The sequence below is a fragment of the Thermomyces dupontii genome (assembly GCF_041956625.1).
Source record: "Thermomyces dupontii strain NRRL 2155 unplaced genomic scaffold VTN31scaffold_8, whole genome shotgun sequence".
In the NCBI taxonomy this organism is placed as follows: Eukaryota; Fungi; Ascomycota; class Eurotiomycetes; order Eurotiales; family Trichocomaceae; genus Thermomyces; species Thermomyces dupontii.
Window position 1 is genome coordinate 879,616 of NW_027192314.1, and position 22,990 is coordinate 902,605.

Consider the following 22,990-nt stretch of genomic DNA (forward strand, 5'->3'; position numbering starts at 1 on the left):
AAACTCTATAACGCACTGGATCAATTTTGATTGGTTGGAGTGAGTTTGGAAGGATTTTAGCGAGTTTTCCAGAAAACATCCCGATTTGTGTGCGGCTTGGGATCACCATCGGGCCATGCATGGTCGATGCAGCATTGCTCTGCATATGTCGTGGATGACAACGTCAACTCGAGGAGGGGAATACGAGTTGATAGTCCATCGGCCCTGGACGGGGAGTTAGTTAGGCTACGGAGCACGATGTCTCTTGTTTGCGCATCCACAAGGCTCACTCTACATATCAAGACCCCAAGGCTAGGAGTACTTGAGTACTCGGTATAGACATGGATCTGTTGATGGAACGAGTGTGGGTACAACTTGGCTTTTTCTGGAGGCAAATAATATGCAACTCATCCAACACTTGGCTAAAGTCAAATTGCTCTGTGAGGCTTGTCAATAGATTGTCAGACGCCCGAACGGGAAAGAAGCCTTGAACGAGAAATTAGATACGGAGGAACTATTGTGATATTAACACTTTGTAGGGCGTTGATTAGAGAGTTGAATATGAAATCCAAAGCACGAGATGGCGTGGCAATGACGACTTGCAGTCGGGATGCTGATTCGATTTCCTCTGTGCAGTGTCGATAGTATCCAACAAACCAACATCTCTTCCCCAGAGCACTGCAACTTTAAACTCTGACCATGAAACAAGCCCTCTCAATTGCGGGGGCCCCAACATTCCGAGAAACAACGTCGGAAAACCGCCAACATGAACCCCCAACAGCAATTGTTTTGGACGTCGGAATGGACCGACATGACGAATCGGTTTCAATTTTCGGTACGAGAGAGAGCCTTCAGAATCAAGAGTCAATGCCGAGCCTCTGAGGACAGTGGCCGTAGCAAACACCCCGGACTACTCCACAGAGATGTCATCGTTGAGTTCATCGAGACGAGACGTCGACGATTTGGTCAGGGGCTGGATTTTGTTCCTCGAACCCGGTGCACCAAGGGGCAACCCGGCCCTAGATTCCAGTTAGATATCGTGGAAGGATGCACCATTTACCTTTGACACGGACGTACCACGAAGCATTGAGATCATAGCGAAAATAATGCTTTTCACCGAATGTGGTGATCATTGTCGTTGGCCATCCCTCACCGGTTTGAGTAACTCCCCTTCTATTGACACGCGGAGAACGCAGGACCCTAGCGGAATTCCGGGCTTGGACGAGACCCGGGATACCGAGTTGATCATCGGCAACCCGACATAAATGCTATACAAATGGCGGGAAGATCAAGATCCACAGGGAGGTTCCTTGTCCCCGACATCCCGTACATTCCCCAAGATCTGTCTTAACAGCTTGTACAATGCCGGAACCTCGACCCGGTGGATCTCAACAGCCACCGGCATCCAGCGATCATATCATAACGGAGAATAATCGGGTGCTAGGATCGAATGCTAACTGCGGGAATTGGGAAGCCAACGGGGCCGTCGAAATCCTTCGGCATGTGGCGCTGCCCAATGATGCCCGATTGCCCGAGGAACTCAGCAACTGCCGACTGCAGTCTATCGGAGGCCGAGAGTCCCCCAAGAAATACATAAGGGGTTACTCCTCCAAGGAGACTCCCTTGGGCCCGTCCATGGCCGGACGACCCGGAGCAGTGGAGAGAAAGGCAAGCGGTCTGTAGAAAAAATCCCGGAGCAGCCAGATAATGTACAACACCCCCAGTATATAAAGATATGACATGATTCTGTACGTAGAGGATCGCCAAGTGACTCGACGGGTGAGAGGGCGGCCATAGGGTCCCTCAATAGGGCCGCGGCGATGCATCTGGGCAGATGATGATGAGGATGACCCCCGGCCGTTTGACAGGGAATGTGCATGCTCAGGGCTGGAATCTACCAGCGAGGGTTCGCTTTGGGGTGGTGGTGGACGACGATGCCACATGGTGGTGCCTTCCATCTTCGAGATTCAGTCGACAGGGGAACTGAAGTATTCCCGGGGGGGGGGGGGGTCTGCTTTGCGATTGCGTTCCTACACGTTCTGTCGCCTCAATAGCAGTAAGGCCAGGGAGTCACTGGCCTTGTTCTCGGTGATGATTGATCTCTTCCGTACCCCAAGAATAGTACCCTGGGCGACAGGTGACGGCCAACGATGCACGTATAAAGGTCGACACTCTCACGCAGGATGACAATGCTGATGGCGTCGTCTAATATGGAAGGGGTTCAGGAAATGACAAGAAGCAATGAAGACAAATGTTCGAAGCATTGAAACGAAATTTGATTCCATGGGCAAAGGGGGGGGGTGTCCAGGGTATTTCTCCTGGCACGCTGCGCGCCTAAAATCCCTGAAGCTAGCGAGATCGCGGCGGGGAAGGCGGAAATAAAAAAAAAGAAAAAAAAGGCCCCAGCTCGTTAACCGGCAAAGCGATTGGGCTGCAGACCGAAGTTGTCGTCGCAACAAGATGGGAATCTGCTGGGCTTTTAAGTACGGGATATACGAGACTGGATACGAGACTGCTGCTGCTGTTCGGTAGGTAGGTAGGTATTATTCAGTATCTTTTCAGTCAACAGACGATTCCTCATTCTCAACAGATTTTCAGCGCGGTAATCTTGTCGACTCTGAAGGATCAAGGAAGCATGGTGTACCTAATACTCTGTACGGAGTACGGAGTACGTACATGTCTTTTTTTTTTTTTTTTTCGATCCATTAGTTAGTAGGTTAGAATTCACGTGCAGAAGCAGGGTTCGGAGCCGAAATCACCGAAACGACGACCGAATCAGTGTCAAGTGTCAACGCTTCATATCATCCACTTTGACAGGAGATGATTGGCAAATATGACAGTTTGACGCATTGAACCCTGCACGATCCGTCATGGACTTGTCTGCGACTGGCAAATGGTTATCGGAGACAATTTCGGCGGCTTCCTTGCCTGGCCGCCCTAGGCGTCTTCATCACTTGTCGAGCCCACTGGAAACGTTTCCGATCAAACTCAGGGGCTTTAAACGCCCAACTCAACCTACATGGACACTGAATATTTTAGATAGTGCTAGACTTGAGAGGTGGATTGAGAAGTTCCAGGGTTCGACTTGGCTCTGAAAAAGGCCATCCCCAAGTCTTTGTGGATTTCGGAGGACAAAGGATGCAGGATGATTTCGTGGAGACGAACTGCGGAAATGAAACAAATTCCTATCAATTGGCATTGCAAGTGAAAGAACGATGGAAAGGATTTGATGTTCCGAATTCTTCGCGCCACGTTGCACTCTTTATCGCCTTTGTCTTGTTTGCCGGATGGACCAGGGATGCTAGACGATGAGACGGCCGGTAGTATATGGCGTGGCCCAAACCACTTGGGTGGAAAGATTAATATTTCGAAGCCAGCTTAGTCTGTGTTCCACCTACAACAGCCCACAGCGACTCGGCCGATTGAGAAATCGTGGGAATGACATGGAATAAGTTAGCCGACATGAATCCGGTCTAAGCTGGCTTACACCCTGGTGATCATATGCAGTTACAGCTTCTTGTCTCTTCAGCCTCCGGAGGTCAGAGGTGGGCACAGCACGCCAGATCAAACTCATCAAAGCTTGGCGATTCGGAAGAATACTTGGCAATGTTTTGAACACCCAGGGAGAGGGAAAGAAGAATGCACAGTTCGCACCAAAGACGATCAAATGAAGGAATTCAAGTCCTTTGATATAGCCAGCAAGGACAAGCCAATCAGACAGCAGTTGGACATGTACTTCGTATAGCATCTCACACTTCCGCATGCGGTCGAGAACATGTTTCGACCTTGAGACGTGTGAGAGAGGTCATCATATGGCTTGCCCTAACTGTGGAATGGAATGGAATGAGCGGTGTAACTGCAAAAGGTCACGTCTTAGGCGAAGGATGAAAAAACCGGTAAATCTTTTGCTGTCGAGGATCATGCGATGCACTTCCAATACCTCCGCCGGTCCGGCGAAGATTGCGCAGATGGGGTTTGTTATCAATGGCCAAGACGGTCAATGTCCAGTCCGCCAGAGGTGGAGAGATACTTGCTTGAGTTAGTGATTTTACAGGCCGCTCAATCATGAGCTCCATGAAACCGGTATTTGACCAGAATGGTTTGACAACCACCGTCGCCCCAAACACCCGGTGGCTTCTCGCTTCGACACCAATCCTGATACTTTCCGGCCGGAAAAGAGCCGCGATGCATTCCCATAGCACAGAAAGAATGACACCATGCGCGACCACCGCAACGGTCTCCTCCGCAGCCCCCATCATCAAGGGTCGGAGGTACTCCTCCACAAAGGCGGTCGCCCGCGCTCTCATGGACTCCACCGTTTCCGGCTGATCGTGAACCACGCTCGTCGCGGTTTTCGTCGACGACGAGCCGTCTCGAGAGCGGGCGGTGCTATGCCAGGAGACTCCTTCCAAAGAGCCGAAGCTCCTCTCCCGCAGATATGGCGTCTCGATGGGCGAAGAGACCTGCTCAATGCTCGCTTCCGAGCAGAGCCCAGCGGCGGTGATCCGGGCTCGGCTGAGATCCGAGGAAAAAACGTGCATGAAGCGAATGCCCGAAGCGGCAAAGTACTTGGCTAGATGCTGAATCTGTAGCATGCCATGGTTCGTCAAGGGAGAGTCGGTGGTACCCGCCCTGCCATTGTGGATGGTTAGACAAAAAGAGGCCCCAAACATGACTCTGGAGTGAGGTGAAAGGAAATACCATATCTGTCCGACGTTATGGACGGTTTCGGCGTGGCGGATGAGAAACAGCCTCATGCTGGAGGATCATGGCTGTCATCAAATCGTCCAGGGTCATCTCATGACAGGATTTCACAGAGTACTTGCATACTCCGGAGGAGAGACGGTCGAGTTTCGAAATCGGCCTCAGGCTCAACACAAAAGCTAAGCTCCTAAGTGGCTACTATTTATGTTTAGTGTGCGATTGTCTTCATACTAAGCCAAATCAGGCTAGGGTCCAGCATTCTGTCCCACAATTTCCCAAAGCTTGGATTGCTCTATGGTCAGTGCTAAAAGCCTCCCACGTCCCCATTGGCCAGTTCTCCACCCCCGGTCGATCGGCTTGGCGTCATTGATTATGTAATCGCCTCGTTTGCTCAGCTCAATACAAGAGGAGGAATAATGGACAAGGCTTTGCTAGCAAAGCAAGAGCCTCGAGCTCTCGAGGCGTTTTCAGGGAAGAAATACTCGATCATAGTTTGAGGAGCAGCTCACAGCGACACCAACCCGCCAGGCAGCAAGCTCGAAAAAGCGCTGGTGACTTGCATGGGCCTGACCCGGTCTAGTTCGCCTTCAGTCTCTTGACTCACGTTGACTGGACAGCGCTGCAGGCGCCAATTGGCCTTCCGGGATCTCTCGGCCATCAGCTCTCAGCCCTGTCAGCTTTCGCCAGCTCAGTTCTAACTTCTGACCCGGCAAATTTTCACAATCACTTGTGCAAGTGTCGGTGAGTCATTCTGTGTTCCCTCGGTTTTCCTGCGTTCCCATATCTCACCGTTTGACAGGATCTGATTCAAATATAGCCTTTTGCATTGTTCTTCTTTATCGCTGCAAACCGTCCATCACCGTGGTGGTGAGGATTGACTGGATACCATTGGACTCTCCATGGTGCAGTATTGATGAGTCTTGCCTCGAGAATAGACAACATCCAGGACGATCCCAAGTCCTCAGTCGTCAACTCTAGTCTGGACCATAGTCTCCAGCCCAGAGTTCGACGTGCAGACAACATGGAGGATCCGGGGACCCAGCCACAGTCGACAACTGCGACCACCCCGTCGACAACCGCATCCAATAATTCGTCAGCGACCCAGGCAGATGATGCCGCGGTTACTGCGAATGGTGTCAATTCGGCGCAGGATGTCAAGACGACCACGGCCGCCACATCCGAAGTAACTGCCGTTGCTAAGAAGAAGTGCGACTGCAAGAAGTCTGCTCAAAAGGAGAACAAGAGGAAATCAAATAAAAAGAGTAGGAGAAGACCGGTGGAATCGTCGTCGTCCTCCTCCTCCTCTTCGTCGAGTGATGAAGACAGCGCGTCGGCGGAAGAGTCGACGGACTCGTCGGACGAGAGTGAGCTTACCTCTTCGTACGACAGCGAAGACGTCTCTTCTAGCGAGGACGAGAAGAAGAAGCGCAAACGTGGTAACAAAGCTAAATCGCGGTCCAAGACCAAGAATCACCGTCGCTCTCGTCAGCGCGAGGATTCTTCGGTCGAGGGTTCCTCCGGGTCGAGCGACGAGAAATCTTCCGATGAACCCAAATCTCGAAAGGCTCACAGGAACCGCCGGGAAACGAAAACAAGCAAGAAATCACGGTCCGAGTCAGAAGCTGATGACGAAGATGACGGAACTGATGACGATGGCAGCATCCAGCGGGCGAAACGGATCCTGAAGAAGAATCAGAGAAACTCCCGCCGGCTGCTCAAACAGCTGGAGGACGATTCCAGGAGCAAGAAAAACAAAAAGAAGACCAACACCGGAAAAAATAAGAAGAAGCGAGCATCGAAAATGGAGTTCAAGCGAGTTGATGAGGGTGAGTTCTAATTGTTTTTTTGTTTTTTTTTTTTTTTTTTTTTTTTTTTTTTTTTTTTTTTTTTGTCAGAGGTATTGACCCATGGATAAGTATGGGATAGTTCGCTTCATCAGTACAAGCTCCAAGAGACGGCCGACGATCACGATGCAGACGAGTTTGAGCAATATCTATTCACAGCGCGCCGGAAATTTGACTGGAGGAACAAATACATAGAAACGGTAGTGGACATCAACAGCAAGCCCCTTCGCGACGCATTGGCGGACGTCATGCACAACGTCAAAGGGGTGAGCCTGGTGACGGAAAAGCCCGAGGTCGATCCGAATTTACTGTTTCTGTACCTGGAGGAGTTCCGAGCATACATGAAGAAACTCAAGAAAAAAGCTCGGACGGAGAAGAAATCCAAGGCGCGGAAGCAGGCGGCGATCAAGGCGGCGCATCTCAAAGTTTTGATCAAGTACCTGGACACCGACTACGCGGACACCAAGAAGACGCTGCACCCGCTGCTCAAGTCCAACCTGATCACGTTTGATCTGCTGTGGGCGCTTTTCAAGCCCAACACGATCGCCTACACATCGACCTACGGGCATGCGGATGAGCCTCGAGCGTTCAAGATCGAGTACGCGATCAAGGAGAATTCCGTTCTCAAGGGAGACTATTATGTGGTCGAAGGCCGGTATCTGGAGTACGACGGCCGCTCGTTCGGCATGGGCGCAATGTCTGTCAACGTAGACAACTTCAAGGGAGCGCGCAAGATCACCAGCCTCAAGTGCTACCCGATCCAGTACCACCCTGAGTCGAAACAACTGGAGGAGAAGCTGATCGAGCGGGGCAAGAAGTTTGTTTCGCTACGGGGGATGAACTACCGGTTCCACAAGGGGATGGCGTTCTTCAAGAAGAAACAAAACGTGATCAAGGTCAACGTGAATGGGCGGATAATGATCGACCCGGCGCTGCACCGGCGGATCAACCCCAACTACCCAATAAGCACGGTGCGACCCAAGGACGAGGACATCATCGAAGAATCGTCGTTCGATGAGCATTCGGAGAGCGATGACTGCAGCGGCGGGGACAGTGGTGGATCCGCGGGCAGCGGCTGCGAGGAGGACGAAGGCGAGAACCGGTCGGGGCACCGGCGGTTGTTCCGGGTCGTCAAGGACAGGGAAGGCACTCTGCGACTTTTCGAAATCGAAACCGACGAGGACGGCAACGAGATCATCCCGGAGGACCTTGAGCCGTTGGATGCTGAAGTCGACGGGGATGACAAGACGGCAAACTGCACGGAGTTCAGCGAGGAGGAGCTGCTAATCGCCAGCCCCGTGGTGCTCGGGTTCGCGTTCAGCGAGAAGCTCTGGCTCGAGTTCAGCGTTTCCGGGATCGCAGACATTGAGTGGGACGAAGGCGCGTTCGACTCGCTGGTGCTGCCGGACAACCAGAAGGCGATCGTCAAGGCGCTGGTCGAGTCGCACACGCACCACGCCGCGCACAACATCGACGACGTCATCCAGGGCAAGGGCAAGGGTCTTGTAGCCGTGCTGCACGGCCCGCCGGGCACCGGCAAGACGCTCACAGCCGAAGGCGTCGCGGAACTCCTCAAGCGGCCCCTCTATATGGTCAGCGCCGGCGAGCTGGGCACCGACCCGCGCGTGCTCGAGGGCGAACTGACCAAGATCCTCGACATCACGCACGCATGGGGCGCCGTCCTCCTCCTCGACGAGGCGGATGTGTTCCTCGAGCAGCGCACCATCCAGGACGTGCACCGCAACGCGCTCGTCTCCATCTTCCTGCGCCTGCTCGAGTACTTCCAGGGCATCCTCTTCCTGACCACGAACCGTGTTGAAACCTTCGACGACGCGTTCCAGTCGCGCATCCACATCGCGCTGCGTTACCTCGAGCTCACCACCAAGGCCAAGCGCCGCGTCTGGAAGATGTTCCTTGATAAAGTCCGCGCCATCGACGGTGTCGAGACCGCTCCGTTCTCCGAGAAGGATTATGATCAGTTGGCAAAGCATAATCTAAACGGGCGTCAAGTAAGTCTCCTCTCTCTTTCTATCTTATCCTGTAGTTGTAAGGTTTGGTTATATTAACAAGGAATCCAGATCAAAAACTCCGTCCGGACAGCCCAGGCACTCGCCATCAGCGAGAAAACCCCCCTGTCGATGGAACATATCAAGCGCGTCCTTGAGGTTGCAGAAACCTTTGAGCAGGATCTCAAGGGTGGGCCGGGCTTCCTCGATGCGATGCGCAGTTATACTTAACCGTGTTTTTTATTTTCAACTGTCTCTCCATGTGTCTTTCCTGATTTGACTTGTTGGATTGAGTGCTCGGGCTCTTGCTATCTATAGTGATTGATGGTGAGGCTGATGCGATTGAGGATAGAGAATGATGGCGATTGATGGATGGGATTTATAATGACACTTGATTATTATTATTATTATTATTCCCACGACGCGTATTTTTGTTTTTTGGAGTTGAAACTGCGGGTAGCTTAGGCCTGAAATGTCACCCAGAGAACATGAATTCCCATTTGCACCTGGAGTAATTATCTCTCGACTTCTGCCGTTCAAGAGAGGATGGAAATATATAAAGCAAGCAACTCTCCAACAACCCACTCCCTCTATCGATGCCAGGGTATCGTACATATTCCTGTGTTAAAAAGAGTTCAGGAAAAAAGAAAGAGCAAACAGCCATCATGCTTCCTTCAGTCATCGATCGATTGCCCCAATTTGAAAGCCTCGAGAATTGGTTCATGGAGAACACTGGGGTCCTTGGGAGTGTCCCCGTAAAAAACAATATTGGCCCGGTTCACAAACCACCCCCCCAACCACGCACACCGCACCGCACTGCCAAAGAAGGGACGTACAAGAAGGACTCGAGGTCGTGGGTGTTGAACAGCACCTTAACAGCCATGAATGCCAGCCAGAGTGCCAGGGCGGCTCGATCCCTTGGCCCCCAGACTCGTACGAAAGAGCCTCGCAATAACATGAAAAACAACAGCACACCAGATTTCACCATCAAATGCCCTTTTGAAAACGTGGTTCATAAGCTGCCCATTGTGGGTGTAGCTGAAGTCGCCTCCGTCTTGAACACGGTTGTTGAGTTCCCTGACTTTCGACCAAAGATTGAACGCTGCTTGATGGGTAAGTACTAGTAACCTTCTATCTAAGGACCATCGATAGGTACTACCTGTACCTATACATTTTTGTTTTTTTTTTTTTTTTTTTTTTTTGGTCGTAGGTATGTAGGTATTGAAAGGAATATCTTGAATGGGGATCAGCAATGCCATGGGTGTAGCTGCCTAGAGGTACTTCTTCTCGTGGGTATTTAATGGACATGCCGATTGCTTGGAAGAGGTAGACTGTCATGTCCAGAAGCTTCGTACTCGTCGGTTGAACCGAGAAATCGCCATCCAACACCTTGCTGAACATAGCACCAACAGCAAATCTGGCTGCTTATCACCGACAACCTCATGTGACAGAGCGCTGCTTCTCACGAGCATCTAGATGAGTGCTTTTAGCATGGACGAGATGTCTAATCAAGTCAGTAATAAAGTCCGTATATTTTTACACCCGGGAAGTAAGCTAATGTCTAATCTCCACTTGAGGAAATTTAAGGGTTCGCCTTAACAAAGTCGATGCCCTTCTTGATGTTCTTCTTCAGATCCTCCAGCGCGGTCTCGAGCAGCTTCTTCTCGTACTCGTTCACCTCACCCAGAGGCAGGATCTTCTCAGCACCGTTGGGGCCCAGCTCAACGCGCGAGGCGAAGAAATCGACGCCCCGGTCCTTGAACAGCGGGCTCTCGACGAAGGTCGGCTCGATCACGCCCTTGGCGCCCTGGGCGGCCTTGAGCAGCGACTCGGCAAAGCGAGCACCCGCAAAGGCCATCGACAGAGTCGCCGAGCCGGCGCCGTCCTTGGCCTTGACGACCTCGTCACCGCCAAACTGGATGCGGTGCACCAGGTCATCACGGGTCTGGCCGTCGATCGACGGGTGGTTGGACTGCGACAGGAGCGGCACAATGGTGAGACCCGAGTGGCCACCGACAACTGGAACCTCCTCGTTGGCGGGGTCGGTCTTCTGCACCTCCGAGATGAAGCGAGAGGCGCGGACAACGTCCAGTGTCGTCACACCGAACAGACGCTTGGGGTTGTAGACGCCCTTGCTCTTGAACACCTCGGCGACGATCGGGACGGTCGAGTTGACCTGCCGGGGTTAGTCCGCGCTGCTTCCAAAAGAGATAAGAAGGGTCCGCCTTACAGGGTTGGAGATGACCAGGATGTTGGCGTTGGGGGAGGCATCGGCAGCGGCCTTGGCCAGGTCGCGGACAATCGAGGCGTTGGTGTTGAACAGGTCTGGCATTCCCGGTCAGTCGGCTGCATAGGATGGCCTCCGGAGCTCGAAAACGTACCGTCACGGGTCATGCCGGGCTTGCGAGGCACACCCGCCGGAATGAGAACAATCTCAGAGCCCTCCAGAGCAGCCCGGAGGCCCGAAGGAGTCGGCTCATGGCCGACGACTTTGCTGTTTGTGTTGATGTGGCTCAGATCAGCGGCAACACCTGCGTGGCCTTAGCGAGTGATCCCGAGCGGCCCAATCAAGTAACCTACCTGGAGCGGCGCGGACATCGTAGAGAGCCAGCTCGGTCACGCGGGGGTTAAGCTTCAGGAGGAGGGACAGCGGCTGGCCAATGCCACCAGAAGCACCAAGAACAGCGACCTTGGAGGCCTTTGCGAGGGTTTAGTTGGGACAATAAAAAACTGTTTGTTACTTCCACGCACCTGTCGAGCAGAGGCAGAGAAAGCCCGCTTCTGCAGGAGATTGAAAGTCTGACGAGCAGCGAACATGGCTGAAACTTGAGGAAAAGAATACAGGAGTGATTCGATTCTCGATTCTGATGTCAATTGATTGGCAGAGCGATGTTTTTTGTTTTGAAGAAGAAGAAAAGCAACAGAAGTTGGGACAACTTACGATTGCCGGAGGATCCTTTTTTCCGATCCGCTGCCGTGCGCTCCGGTCTTTCCCTCCAGGCCTCCACAGCTCGATGCTGATGGCGCAATATGTACATATGACGGCTCCAATGGAGGAAATAAGGCATCGAGTCAAGCTAGCATGATGGTTGAGTTCTCAGCAATTTGAAAAGCTCACAGCTGTACAAGCACGACAATGACTACATAGGTAGTAGGTGTCTAGCTAGCACGGACTATACATACAGACCTCGATTGCAATATCAAACCCAATCCAATAGCACAATGCCGTCCTACCCGAACGCCTTAGAGGAAGCAATTGCAAAGCCCCGACACCGCTAAACATCAAACAAATCATTTACAGGGATGCACCATCATTATCGCAGAAAATGGAGAACCAGCCAGCAAAATAGGATAAAAACAACCACTCCGCCCCAGAACACCAGTTTGTCTTCCCGTGCCCGTCGCTCGATCTTGCGGATCATGTCGCCGCTGATCCCAAGCGTGTTTCCGACGTTGTACAGCCTTCGCTGCGTACCCTTGAGCATCTCACGTTGATGCCCGAGGTCAGCGAGAACGTTCCGACCTCGTTCCAGGAATTCATCCAGATGGGTGTGCATTTTGAAGTAGAATTGGTCCTCGCGCATGGCATGTAATTGGCGATTGTAATCGGCCGGCTGCGATGGCCCGTAGTTTAACCCGGAACCAGAAGCAGACGTTTGCCCAGAAAAGGCGGATGTTCGGGGCAGCGCGGAATCCCTGTAGGGGTTTTCTGGTGTGCCCGCATTATGGTCTGGTGTGGCAGCATTATGAGGACGTCGGCCAAGGAGCTCGTTGCGATCGGCAGTCGCTTTCTGGAGAGTCCATCGGGTCAAGTTAGCGTCGCAGCTTGCTGCGGTGGACTGACGGGCGACGCACCGCTTCCTCCCGCTCCTTTCGGAGTCGCTCAAACTGTTGTCGGTAATCCGCCAGCGCTGTGCGGAAATTCTTGACTCGCTCAAAGGCCTTTTCTTGCTTCTCAGGGATGAGTTCGCGTTTTGATAGAGCCGAGTAGTCGTCGATGGTGCGGGAAAAGGATGCCAACGAAGCGGATATCTGCCCTGCTCCCAATCAGTCTGGAGGAGCTCTTGAATCCTACTTCAGATTGAACATACCTTGCAGCGCCGCGGAACTTGTGGCGGGCGACTCGGCAAATAAATCCAGGTCGCGCCGCAAGGCGGCCGACTGTTTCAAGGCTGTATTGAACAGCGAATTCTATGACGAATGTTAGTTAGGATTGGGTTATGCGGCCGAAGATCGCACCATTTCTGCTGCGCAGCTGAAACTGAAATCAGGCAAGGGAAGAGTAATTGACTATCGAAGGATCATGGTCGATTTGAGTTGGAGTAAACTGTAGGTAAACATTGAAGTTTCGAATCGTCTGAATGCTACTAGTAGCTCTGGCCACATGTCAAATTGTCAGGACGACCAATTCACCGCCTTTACTCGGAATTAGGTCAACTGGCTTTGGCGGAAACCATCTCTCCAGTCTCCACTCATAACCTCTCTCGATCCAAGCCCAAGAAACCGTTGGGCAAACCCTAATCCCGAGTCACTTACAATCTCGCGCATCGAACTTCGAACTTCCTACGACCTAAGTCCTACGGTACACTCGCTCATCACGCACTGGAATTCACTCGACGAAAACAAAACTGCTTGCAATCTCTTGCATGACACAAGGAGGTATAATAATAGTACACCGTCTTCATGGCAACTTGAGCAGAGAAGAGAAAACCAGCACCACAACTCCCAATCAACAGATCAAATCCGTGATGAACCTCAATCCTCCTTCGGGTACCTGTTTTGAATGAACCATCTGAACCATCGCGGAAGTAGAAATGTTACCTCTGTCCCAAAACCTGAAAGCAGAACAACGCAGGGAGAACACATACTTGCTCACGTAATAGTCCGCCAACGCAAAGGCGCCCACTGCTCCCGACACAATCCCCACAAGCTCCCAGGACAACTTCCCTTGCGCATGTTTCTGATATGCGCCATACCCCAAACCTGCAGACAAAGTGGCGATCAAAACCGCATTGGCAAGATACACAGGGTTCCCGGCATTCTTGCGCAGGCGCGAAACCTTGCTCTTTGCCTTTGCCTTTGCCTTCTCTTTCTCCTCCTCTTTCTTCCCGCCGCTCGTTTCGGGCGGGCTTTGTGCGGCGGCCTCCCGCTCCAGGCGCTGGGCCTGTGTCGTAGTCTTCACCTCTTGCGATTCGAAGTCTGGAGGCACGGACTGGACGTGGGGCCCGTCGACATCAACCAGATTCGAGGAGTTGCTGTCTGTCCGCTCAATCTGGCGGGGAGCAGGTGCGCGGCTGGAATTCGTTAGCAGTGTCCCACGGGAAATGGTTCTTTTCCGGTCATTGTCAATGATCGCTTACGCCTGGAGAGCAGCTTGCGTTAGCAATCGTCTGCCATGAGGACAGGTGTTGACATTACCTGATTCGAGGGCTGAGGGGCGCCCTTTTTGGCAGCAGCAGCATACGACATGGTGATGCTCAAATGTCTTTAATTCTTCAAAACTTGGGGCCAACTGGCGCTTAAGACTCTTATCTCCAACATAAGAGGACTCGGGAGTCTCCGGCTTGCAATTCACGTGAAAGAACAAAAGAAAAAAATCAATGCAAAGAATCGTATGATTGAAAAGAAATATCGGGTGATACTTTCTGTCAAGGAAGGAGGTGACTGGGCCTACTTAAGCAGTTCCTTCCTTCCCTTCCTTGTGATGGACATACGTCATAGACTATGCGAAGTGGGTCTGCCTGAGATTAGGTTCGTTGCCTGAGGCCGCAATCTGCGTCAGGTCATCACTCAGTCAGGAGTCACAGAACCGGTAGGAAAAAAAAAAAAGCTGTTGCCTGAGAAGTCAATTCTTTGATTCCTTGGTCAAAATAAACACTCAAGGTGGGGAGCCGTTGATTTGATGACACTGACAATGAGATGGTAGATTCTAGAGAGCATTAATGCTTCATCATTCAAACAAACGAAAAGACGTAGGTAGTTTAATACACAGAACAAAAAAGCCGGGCATCTATCTACGCCCGTATACGATACACCACAATCTGATCAAACAGCCGCATCTACAGCAACAGCTCCAACGGGTTCTCCACGACTCGCTTCAGCTCCTTGATCCACTCGGCCCCGACCGCGCCGTCAACGACCTTGTGGTCGAAGCTGGCAGTCACAACGATCTGATCATCCCACCCAACAGTCGTGCCCTCCTCAGTCTCCACAGGGACGGCGACTTTGCGCGTCGTGCCGACGGCCAGGATACCGGCCTGCGGCGGGTTGATGACGGCCGTGAACCGCTCGACGGCGGGGTTCATGCCCAGATTGCTGATCGTGAACGTGCCACCCTGGTACTCCTCGGGCTTGAGCTTGTTATCCCGAGCACGCTTGCTCAGGTCCTTGATCTGGTTCGAAATCGAGGACAGGCCCAGCCCTTGCACATTCTTGACGATCGGGGTGATCAGGCCAACCGGAGTCGCGACAGCAACGCTGATGTCCACCGTGTTGTGCTGCCGGATCACCACCTGCCCGTTCTCCTCGCGCCAGCTGGAGTTGACAGCCGGCACCTTCTGCAGAGCAACGGCGCATGCCTTGACCAGGAAGTCGTTCACAGACAGCTTGTACTTGCCCTCGGCCGACGCATTGAGCGCCTGGCGGAGCTTCAGCAGCTTCGTCACAGACAGAGTAGTCGAGACAAAGTAATGCGGGTTCTCATGCACCGACTCCTTCAGTCGATGGGCAATGGTCTTGCGCATCGACGTCAGGGGGATGTCCTCGTACGTCGGCCCAGTCGCGGCAGTAGGCTTGTACTTCTCCACATCCTCCTTGGTGATCTGTCCGCCACGCCCGGTGCCCTTGAGCGCGCTGATCGGAACGCCCTTCTCCAGCGCAAGGGCCTTGGCCGCAGGGCTGATCTGAGGCTCCCGATCCAGAGCAGGCTGCAATCGCTCGCCCGTCACCTCGGGCTCCACGGCCTCAGCCTGCGGCGCGGGGGCCGTATCCTTGGGAGCCTCCTCCTTGGCCGCAGGCTTCTCTTCGGTCTTAGGAGCGGCAGGGGCCTTGTCACCCCCGGCATCCTCCAAAGTGAACTCCTCGAACGCAGAAATGTCCGTACCCTCCTCAACCAGAACCGCAATCGGCTACGTCCAGTCAGCAGGCCTAGTTCGAAATGAGAGACCGCCAGTTCCCACATACATTGCCAACGGCGACGTCCTTCTCGCCGGCCTCTTTCAAGATCTTGGCCAGAACACCTTCGTCTTGGAATTCAAAGTCCATCTGCGCCTTGTCGGTCTCGACCTCGACCAAGACCTCACCGGGGCTGATGGCGTCGCCCGCCTTCTTGTGCCATGCGCCAATGTTTCCCGATGTCATTGTCGGCGACAATGCCGGCATGTGGATGATTGTGTAAGGAGGGAAAGCTGTTCAATGAGTCTCCAGTCAGACCTCGAAATTCGATCCAATTGAGCGTTGTTTTTGTACGGCTTGACGCACACTTAGAGGCATAGTAGCGGGAGAATGCAGCAATCGCCGGTAGTTGCGGTCGCAAGCTTCACCCAGTTAGCCCATCGATTCGCTCGACCTGGCCATCTCCGGAGAACGCATTGCGCTCGTACCTAGCTCCTTCTTTCAACCGGTAGAAGCTCTGGGGCCGCCTCAAGTAGAGAGCGCCCCTAGAGAGCATGACGTTCGGCGTGCGCATTGTCACCGTTGGGAAGGGCGAGCTCGCCGCAGGCTGTCAAACTCTCGAACAAACTCAATCCCTCCGCCCACGACGGACAAAGAAGAAAACAAGACAGCTGGCAATGAAAGCCGAACGAAAAGGCCTCGGCAGGGCTGCTTGTTGTTGGAGGATTGCTGAGCAGCTTTTTTTTTGTTGAGCTCCGGTGAGACGAACGGATCAATTCGGGTTGGGAGCCGTGATTACGTAAGCGCGCTTGATTTGCTGGTGCAGAAGCCACGCTGCAAATTGGTTATGGCCTTAGGCCGCAGGGTATCGCGCGGTTGAAGAGCAAGGCTGCGACATTTAGATGGAGACGAGTGGTTCTCGAGGATATGTTGATAACCGTCCCAAATTGTTAGTGCTTCGTGTCTGACGACCACATTTCCCTGCGCCGAATTTACCGCAAGATTTTCGTGCCAACGATCGATTTCCATGTCGACTGTCCCTGGCTAAAAGCTGCCACCTCGAGGTTCGAGATCGACACGCCCGGAGTCGCGTATCAATGGTGGACACAGAGCATGGAGCCGCTCAGGCTCCGGGCCAGACTTCTGCAGACGATGCACCGGTTGCCAACAGCCATGAACAGGAAATTGCATCCCCGCAGCCGCTGAAGGCAGACAAGCCGAGTTTCACGATGGACACTGAGCCCTTGACCGGGGATGCGAAGGGTGCAATGTCGCAGGAGCCTCCAGAGGCGCCGGAGCAGCCTCCGACGGACAATGTTGAGACAGACGCAGCCCCTGCAGGCGACGCCCCGGTGGACTCGAAGGCAGAGGCCCAATCCGAAGTGGCCACCGAGCAGAATGCGAGCACGGTCATTGAAGGCCACCAAGGCCAGGAAAGCATCGCGGACTCTCAGCAGACAACGGAGCAGGCATCCGTTCAGAGTTCGAGAACAGCACGTGCGGCATCGGACGCGAGATCAACCGCCACGTCGATATCGGGCCAGCGATCAACACCAGTAAGCTCGACGGTGTTTGTGGTCAATGCGCTGGAAACCATCGCCGCATCCAAGGAGGCGAAGAGGAGCAAGGAGCTGGAGGATGCGGTGCAGAATGCATTGGACAACATCAAACAATCCGACAAGCAACCGCTCGACCCGGAAGTAATCTTCCTGCCTCTGCAATTGGCCTCGAAAACGTTCAGTATCCCTCTCCAGGTCACGGCGTTGGACTGCATTGGCAAACTCATCACATACTCCTACTTTGCTTTCCCCTCGAATCGTCCCCCTCCAGCGTCACAAGATGGTGAGAATGAAGAGCAGCTGCCCTTGATCGAACGCGCCATCGAGACAATCTGTGATTGCTTCGAAAACGAAGCGACGCCGGTCGAGATTCAACAGCAGATCATCAAATCGCTGCTGGCGGCGGTTCTGAATGACAAAATTGTAGTCCATGGCGCGGGCTTGCTCAAGGCCGTACGCCAAATCTATAATATCTTCATCTACTCCAGATCGAGCCAGAACCAACAGATCGCCCAAGGGTCGCTGACGCAGATGGTGGATACCGTGTTTGACCGGGTGCGCATGAGACTGGACATGAAGGAGGCCCGCGTAAAGGACATCGAGGTCCCGCACGAGCAGCCTGCCGGAGAGTCGGTCGACTCGTCGTCACAAGGCGCCCCAGCAGAGGGGTCGGCCGAAGCTACACCTGCGGTGTCCGACCAGCCTGTTACCAAGGAACCCACGGAGAAGCTCACGCTTCAGAGCTTCGAATCGAGCAAGGACGACACCATGGTCACAGACAATGCGCCAACCATGGTCACCCGGGTGAAGCCCGCGCACCGACCAACACGCTCCATGTCCAGCACGACCGACGATCGCGAAGACTTCGATGTTCCGGATGACGAGGTCGACGAGATCTACATCAAGGATGCCTTCTTGGTGTTCCGGGCTCTCTGCAAACTGAGCCACAAGACTCTAACCCATGAACAACAGCAAGACCTCAAGTCACAGAACATGCGATCAAAGCTGCTGTCGCTGCATTTGATCCATCATGTAATCAACAACCACATCGGCGTCTTCACATCGCCAACGGCGACAATCCGGAGCAGCTCGAACTCCTCGGAGACCATGACCTTCCTACACGCCGTCCGACCTCATCTTTGTCTGAGTCTGAGCCGGAATGGGTCGAGCTCGGTCCCGAAAGTCTTCGAGGTGTGCTGCGAGATTTTCTGGGTGATGCTCAAGCACATGAGGGTCATGTTGAAGGTTCGCATTCCACTACGGCATACTTGTGGACGAGCTAACACAGTTGCAGAAAGAGTTGGAGGTGTTCCTGAAGGAAATCTATCTCGCTATCCTCGAGCGGCGGACGTCTCCTGCTTTCCAAAAGCAGTACTTCATGGAGGTGCTGGGGAGACTTTCGGCGGATCCTCAAGCGCTCGTAGAAATCTATCTCAACTACGACTGCGACAGAACGGCTTTGGAAAACATCTTCCAGGGGTACGTTCGATTACCAGCACCACCGACTGGACATCTTTGTGACAGAACCGCAGGATTATCGAACAATTGTCCCGGTTTGCGTCTGTTCCAACCTCTATCACGCAAGCTCAGCTACAATCGTACCAGGAGCACCAGTCCAAGTCAAGTGGAGCAGACTGGCACCAGCGTGGCGCCTTACTTCCCAGCTTAACCACTGCAAGCCTTGCCAACCATGTCCCTACTTCGCAGCAAAGTGTACCGCATGAGTTCACCATGAAGCAGCGAGGTTTGGAATGTCTCGTAGAAATACTCCGTTCACTAGATCAGTGGTCAACCCAGCGAGCACCCAACTCGGCCAACGGAACACGGGAAGACGTGTCGCTAAAGTCAAGCGACGTACGACAGTCGCTCGACACTGTCTCTGTCACGGGTGCCGCCCCCTCGCCTCGGCTGGATGCCTCGGAGACGGCAACTGGCTGGTCGACGCCGGTGCCAGAGGATGATCCCAACGAGATTGAGAAGGTCAAGCAGCGGAAGACGGCGTTGAGCAACGCTATCCAACAGTTCAACTTCAAACCGAAGCGCGGAATCCAAATGTTGCTGAAGGAAGGATTCATTCGATCCGATTCTCCCAAGGATATCGCTACCTTTTTGCTGCGCAACAACGACCGATTGGACAAAGCCATGATTGGAGAGTACCTTGGCGAGGGAGATCCAGAGAATGTTGCCATTATGCACGCTTTTGTGGACATGATGGACTTTTCGAAGCGTCGCTTCGTGGATGCCCTCCGAATGTTCTTGCAAAATTTCCGCTTGCCCGGAGAAGCGCAAAAGATCGATCGGTTTATGCTCAAGTTTGCCGAGCGATACGTCGCAGGCAACCCGAACAGCTTCGCCAATGCAGACACTGCATACGTTCTGGCTTATTCAGTCATCATGCTCAATACAGATCAGCACAGCGCGAAATTGAAGGGTCAACGGATGTCGAAGGAGGATTTCATCAAGAACAATAGGGGCATCAACGACAACCAGGACCTCCCTGACGAGTATCTCGGGGCAATCTACGACGACATCGCACAGAACGAGATTGTCCTTGACACTGAACGCGAGCATGCTGCACACATGGGACTTCTGCCTCCGCCCACGCCTTCTGGGTTTGCATCGCGGGCTGGCCAGGTATTCTCGGTGGTGGGAAGGGATCTGCAAGGGGAAAGATATGCACAGGCGTCTGAAGAGATGGCCAATAAAACAGAACAATTGTACAGAAGCCTCATCCGCGCTCAGCGCAAGACGGCGGTTCGGGAAGCCCTATCGAAGTTTATTCCAGCGACTTCGGTGCGACATGTTGGGTCTATGTTCAATGTCACCTGGATGTCTTTTCTGTCTGCTCTCTCGGCTTCCGCTCGGGATTCCCAGATCTCGGACACGGTCAAGCTTTGCATGGATGGTTTCCGACTCGCGATCCGTATCTCATGTTCTTTCGACTTGGAGACGCCGCGGGTGGCATTCGTGACGGCCCTGGCCAAGTTCACGAACCTCGGAAACCTGCGAGAAATGACGACGAAGAACGTCGAAGCCACCAAGGTTCTGCTCGAGGTGGCTGTTTCGGAAGCGAATCGTCTCCGAGAGTCTTGGAGGGAGATTCTGACCTGTGTCAGCCAGCTGGATCGATTCCAATTGTTAAGCGACGGTGTCGATGAAGGCGCCCTCCCGGACGTATCGCGTGCACGGATCGTGACTCCATCCACCAATGAAGCCCCAAAGAGGTCGATGCAAACCGCCCGAAGACCTCGTCCTCGCACCGCCAACGGGGCAGCGATGTTCCGACCGGAGGTCGCGCTCGAGAGCCGTTCCGCGGAGATTGTGCATGGCGTTGACCGTATCTTCAGCAATACGGCGAACCTGACCCAGGACGCGATTGTGGACTTTGTGCGAGCGCTCAGCGAAGTGAGCTGGCAAGAGATCCAGTCCTCGGGGCAGAGCGAATCACCGCGCATGTACAGTCTCCAAAAAGTTGTAGAAGTCAGTTACTACAACATGACGCGTGTGCGGATCGAGTGGTCCAAGATTTGGGAGATCCTCGGTCAGCACTTCAACCAAGTCGGATGCCAGTCCAACACGGCCGTGGTGTTCTTCGCCCTGGACTCTCTCCGGCAACTGTCGATGCGGTTCATGGAAATCGAAGAGCTGCCTGGTTTCAAGTTCCAAAAGGACTTCTTGAAGCCGTTTGAGCACATCATGGCGAACAGCAACGCGGTTACAGTCAAGGACATGGTTCTCCGTTGTCTGATACAGATGATCCAGGCCCGTGGCGATAACATCCGGTCTGGTTGGAAGACTATGTTTGGGGTCTTCACAGTTGCGGCTCGAGAGCCTTACGGTAAGCATAGTCTTTCATATCTCGGCAGTTGACGCTGGCCAAAGTCTAACCACACATACAGAGGGCATTGTCAACATGGCTTTTGAGCACGTCACTCAGATCTACAACACCCGATTTGGCGTGGTCATCAGCCAGGGAGCCTTCCCCGATTTCGTTGTCTGTCTCACGGAGTTCTCCAAGAACACCAAATTCCAGAAGAAATCGCTGCAGGCCATCGAAACACTCAAGTCTTCCATCACGAAGATGTTGAAGACACCAGAATGTCCTCTCTCACAGAAGCGTACTTCTAGTGAGGACGTGCCGGCTGAGGATCAGGGGTCGAATCTCACTCATCAACTCAACCGGCAGAGCCCGGAGGAGCAGTTCTGGTATCCGGTGTTGATCGCCTTCCAGGATGTCTTGATGACCGGTGACGACCTCGAAGTCCGCTCCAGGGCATTGAACTACCTCTTCGAGACTCTGATCCGGTACGGTGGTGACTTCCCGACGGAATTCTGGGATGTCCTCTGGAGACAGCTTCTGTACCCGATCTTCGTTGTCCTGCAGTCCAAGAGCGAGATGTCCAAGGTTCCTAACCACGAGGAACTCTCTGTGTGGCTGTCCACGACGATGATTCAGGCTCTGCGGAACGTGATCACGCTCTTCACTCACTACTTTGAGTCACTACAGTACATGCTCGGCCGCTTCCTGGAGCTGTTAACGCTGTGCATCTGCCAGGAGAACGATACGATTGCCCGCATCGGCAGCAACTGCTTGCAGCAGCTCATTCTACAGAACGTTACCAAGTTTTCTGACGAACACTGGTCGAAGATCGTGGGTGCATTTGTGGAGTTGTTCACCCGGACGACGGCATACGAACTTTTCACTGCTGCGGCCATGCCGCTTAAGACGCCGACAGACAATAATGCCAAATCCAATGGGGAAGCCGCAGGCAGCGATAATGTGCCAAAGGAAGTTCCAGAAGGAAAGTCCGAAAGCGAATCGGCGTCCGCCACAGTCAATGGAGCTCAACAGGAAGGAGAGGTGTCATCCCGGTCGGAGTCTCTGGCCACACCAGGACATGAGCTAGAGGATTACCGCCCACAGCAGGCCGAGGTACAACAGCCTGCGGCAGTGACCGTGGCGCGACGGCGGTTCTTCAACCGTATCATCACGAACTGCGTCCTGCAGCTGCTGATGATCGAGACGGTCAACGAGCTATTCTCCAACGACAATGTGTACGCGGAGATCCCCAGCCACGAGCTGTTGAGGTTGATGAGTCTGTTGAAGAAGAGCTACCAGTTCGCCAAGAAGTTCAACGAGGACAAGAACCTGCGCATGCAGCTCTGGCGGCAGGGGTTCATGAAGCAGCCACCGAACCTGCTCAAGCAAGAGAGCGGGAGTGCAGCCACATATGTCAACATCCTCTTCCGCATGTATCACGACGAGCGAGAGGAGAGGAAGAACAGCCGGGCGGAGACCGAGGCGGCTTTGATTCCGTAAGTACCATCTAATGCAACCCTTTATTGTGCATGTGCAGCTAGACTGACAGATTCTGCAGACTCTGCGCAGACATCATCCGAAGCTACGTCCGCCTCGACGAAGAGACGCAGCAGCGGAACATCGCCGCGTGGCGGCCCGTGGTCGTGGACGTCATCGAAGGCTACACAAACTTTCCGCGGGAGAGTTTTGCGGAGCACGTCCCGACGTTCTACCCGCTGGCCATGGACTTGCTGAACCGAGACCTCAACTCGGAGATCCGTCTTGCGCTGCAGGCCCTGCTCCGGCGCGTCGGTGAGGTCAAGCTGGGTCTTGCCCTTCCGCCGACTCCGTCGCCGCAGGATACGGCTTCGTCGATTCATTCCGACCGGCGGCATAGCCGTGGTCGGTGAAGGTCTTTCATCTCTCCATTGGTGTCTTTCCTTTCGTGCGTTGTTTTTCTACTTGTGTTTGGAGTATCCTTTTTTT

General features: G+C 53.5%; 7 protein-coding genes across 7 annotated transcripts; 2 read left to right on the forward strand and 5 right to left on the reverse strand.

Annotated features, from left to right (window-relative positions):
* Nucleotides 1–3,845: 3,845 nt before the first annotated feature.
* Nucleotides 3,846–4,736, reverse strand: VTN31DRAFT_7120 (uncharacterized protein; the record flags this gene model as incomplete). The annotated part of the gene is made up of 2 exons (XM_069407807.1): nucleotides 3,846–4,611; nucleotides 4,681–4,736. The coding sequence occupies 2 exons, from the start codon at nucleotides 4,734–4,736 to the stop codon at nucleotides 3,846–3,848; spliced, it is 822 nt and encodes a 273-aa protein (XP_069258423.1).
* An 860-nt stretch (nucleotides 4,737–5,596) lies between these two features.
* Nucleotides 5,597–8,764, forward strand: VTN31DRAFT_7121 (uncharacterized protein; the record flags this gene model as incomplete). The annotated part of the gene is made up of 3 exons (XM_069407808.1): nucleotides 5,597–6,509; nucleotides 6,600–8,536; nucleotides 8,606–8,764. The coding sequence occupies 3 exons, from the start codon at nucleotides 5,597–5,599 to the stop codon at nucleotides 8,762–8,764; spliced, it is 3,009 nt and encodes a 1,002-aa protein (XP_069258424.1).
* A 1,351-nt stretch (nucleotides 8,765–10,115) lies between these two features.
* On the reverse strand, nucleotides 10,116–11,350 carry VTN31DRAFT_7122 (uncharacterized protein; the record flags this gene model as incomplete). Its single annotated transcript, XM_069407809.1, has 5 exons — nucleotides 10,116–10,709; nucleotides 10,764–10,858; nucleotides 10,915–11,064; nucleotides 11,114–11,231; nucleotides 11,285–11,350. 5 exons carry the CDS (start codon nucleotides 11,348–11,350, stop codon nucleotides 10,116–10,118), a joined length of 1,023 nt encoding a protein of 340 aa, XP_069258425.1.
* A 497-nt stretch (nucleotides 11,351–11,847) lies between these two features.
* VTN31DRAFT_7123 (uncharacterized protein) lies at nucleotides 11,848–12,775 on the reverse strand (the record flags this gene model as incomplete). Its single annotated transcript, XM_069407810.1, has 4 exons — nucleotides 11,848–12,324; nucleotides 12,389–12,570; nucleotides 12,625–12,724; nucleotides 12,773–12,775. The coding sequence occupies 4 exons, from the start codon at nucleotides 12,773–12,775 to the stop codon at nucleotides 11,848–11,850; spliced, it is 762 nt and encodes a 253-aa protein (XP_069258426.1).
* A 513-nt stretch (nucleotides 12,776–13,288) lies between these two features.
* Nucleotides 13,289–13,995, reverse strand: VTN31DRAFT_7124 (uncharacterized protein; the record flags this gene model as incomplete). The annotated part of the gene is made up of 3 exons (XM_069407811.1): nucleotides 13,289–13,325; nucleotides 13,402–13,827; nucleotides 13,952–13,995. The coding sequence occupies 3 exons, from the start codon at nucleotides 13,993–13,995 to the stop codon at nucleotides 13,289–13,291; spliced, it is 507 nt and encodes a 168-aa protein (XP_069258427.1).
* A 597-nt stretch (nucleotides 13,996–14,592) lies between these two features.
* VTN31DRAFT_7125 (uncharacterized protein) lies at nucleotides 14,593–16,220 on the reverse strand (the record flags this gene model as incomplete). Its single annotated transcript, XM_069407812.1, has 4 exons — nucleotides 14,593–15,660; nucleotides 15,716–15,939; nucleotides 16,013–16,068; nucleotides 16,135–16,220. The coding sequence occupies 4 exons, from the start codon at nucleotides 16,218–16,220 to the stop codon at nucleotides 14,593–14,595; spliced, it is 1,434 nt and encodes a 477-aa protein (XP_069258428.1).
* A 523-nt stretch (nucleotides 16,221–16,743) lies between these two features.
* On the forward strand, nucleotides 16,744–22,914 carry VTN31DRAFT_7126 (uncharacterized protein; the record flags this gene model as incomplete). The annotated part of the gene is made up of 5 exons (XM_069407813.1): nucleotides 16,744–18,450; nucleotides 18,500–18,684; nucleotides 18,738–21,043; nucleotides 21,105–22,521; nucleotides 22,584–22,914. The coding sequence occupies 5 exons, from the start codon at nucleotides 16,744–16,746 to the stop codon at nucleotides 22,912–22,914; spliced, it is 5,946 nt and encodes a 1,981-aa protein (XP_069258429.1).
* Nucleotides 22,915–22,990: the final 76 nt, after the last annotated feature.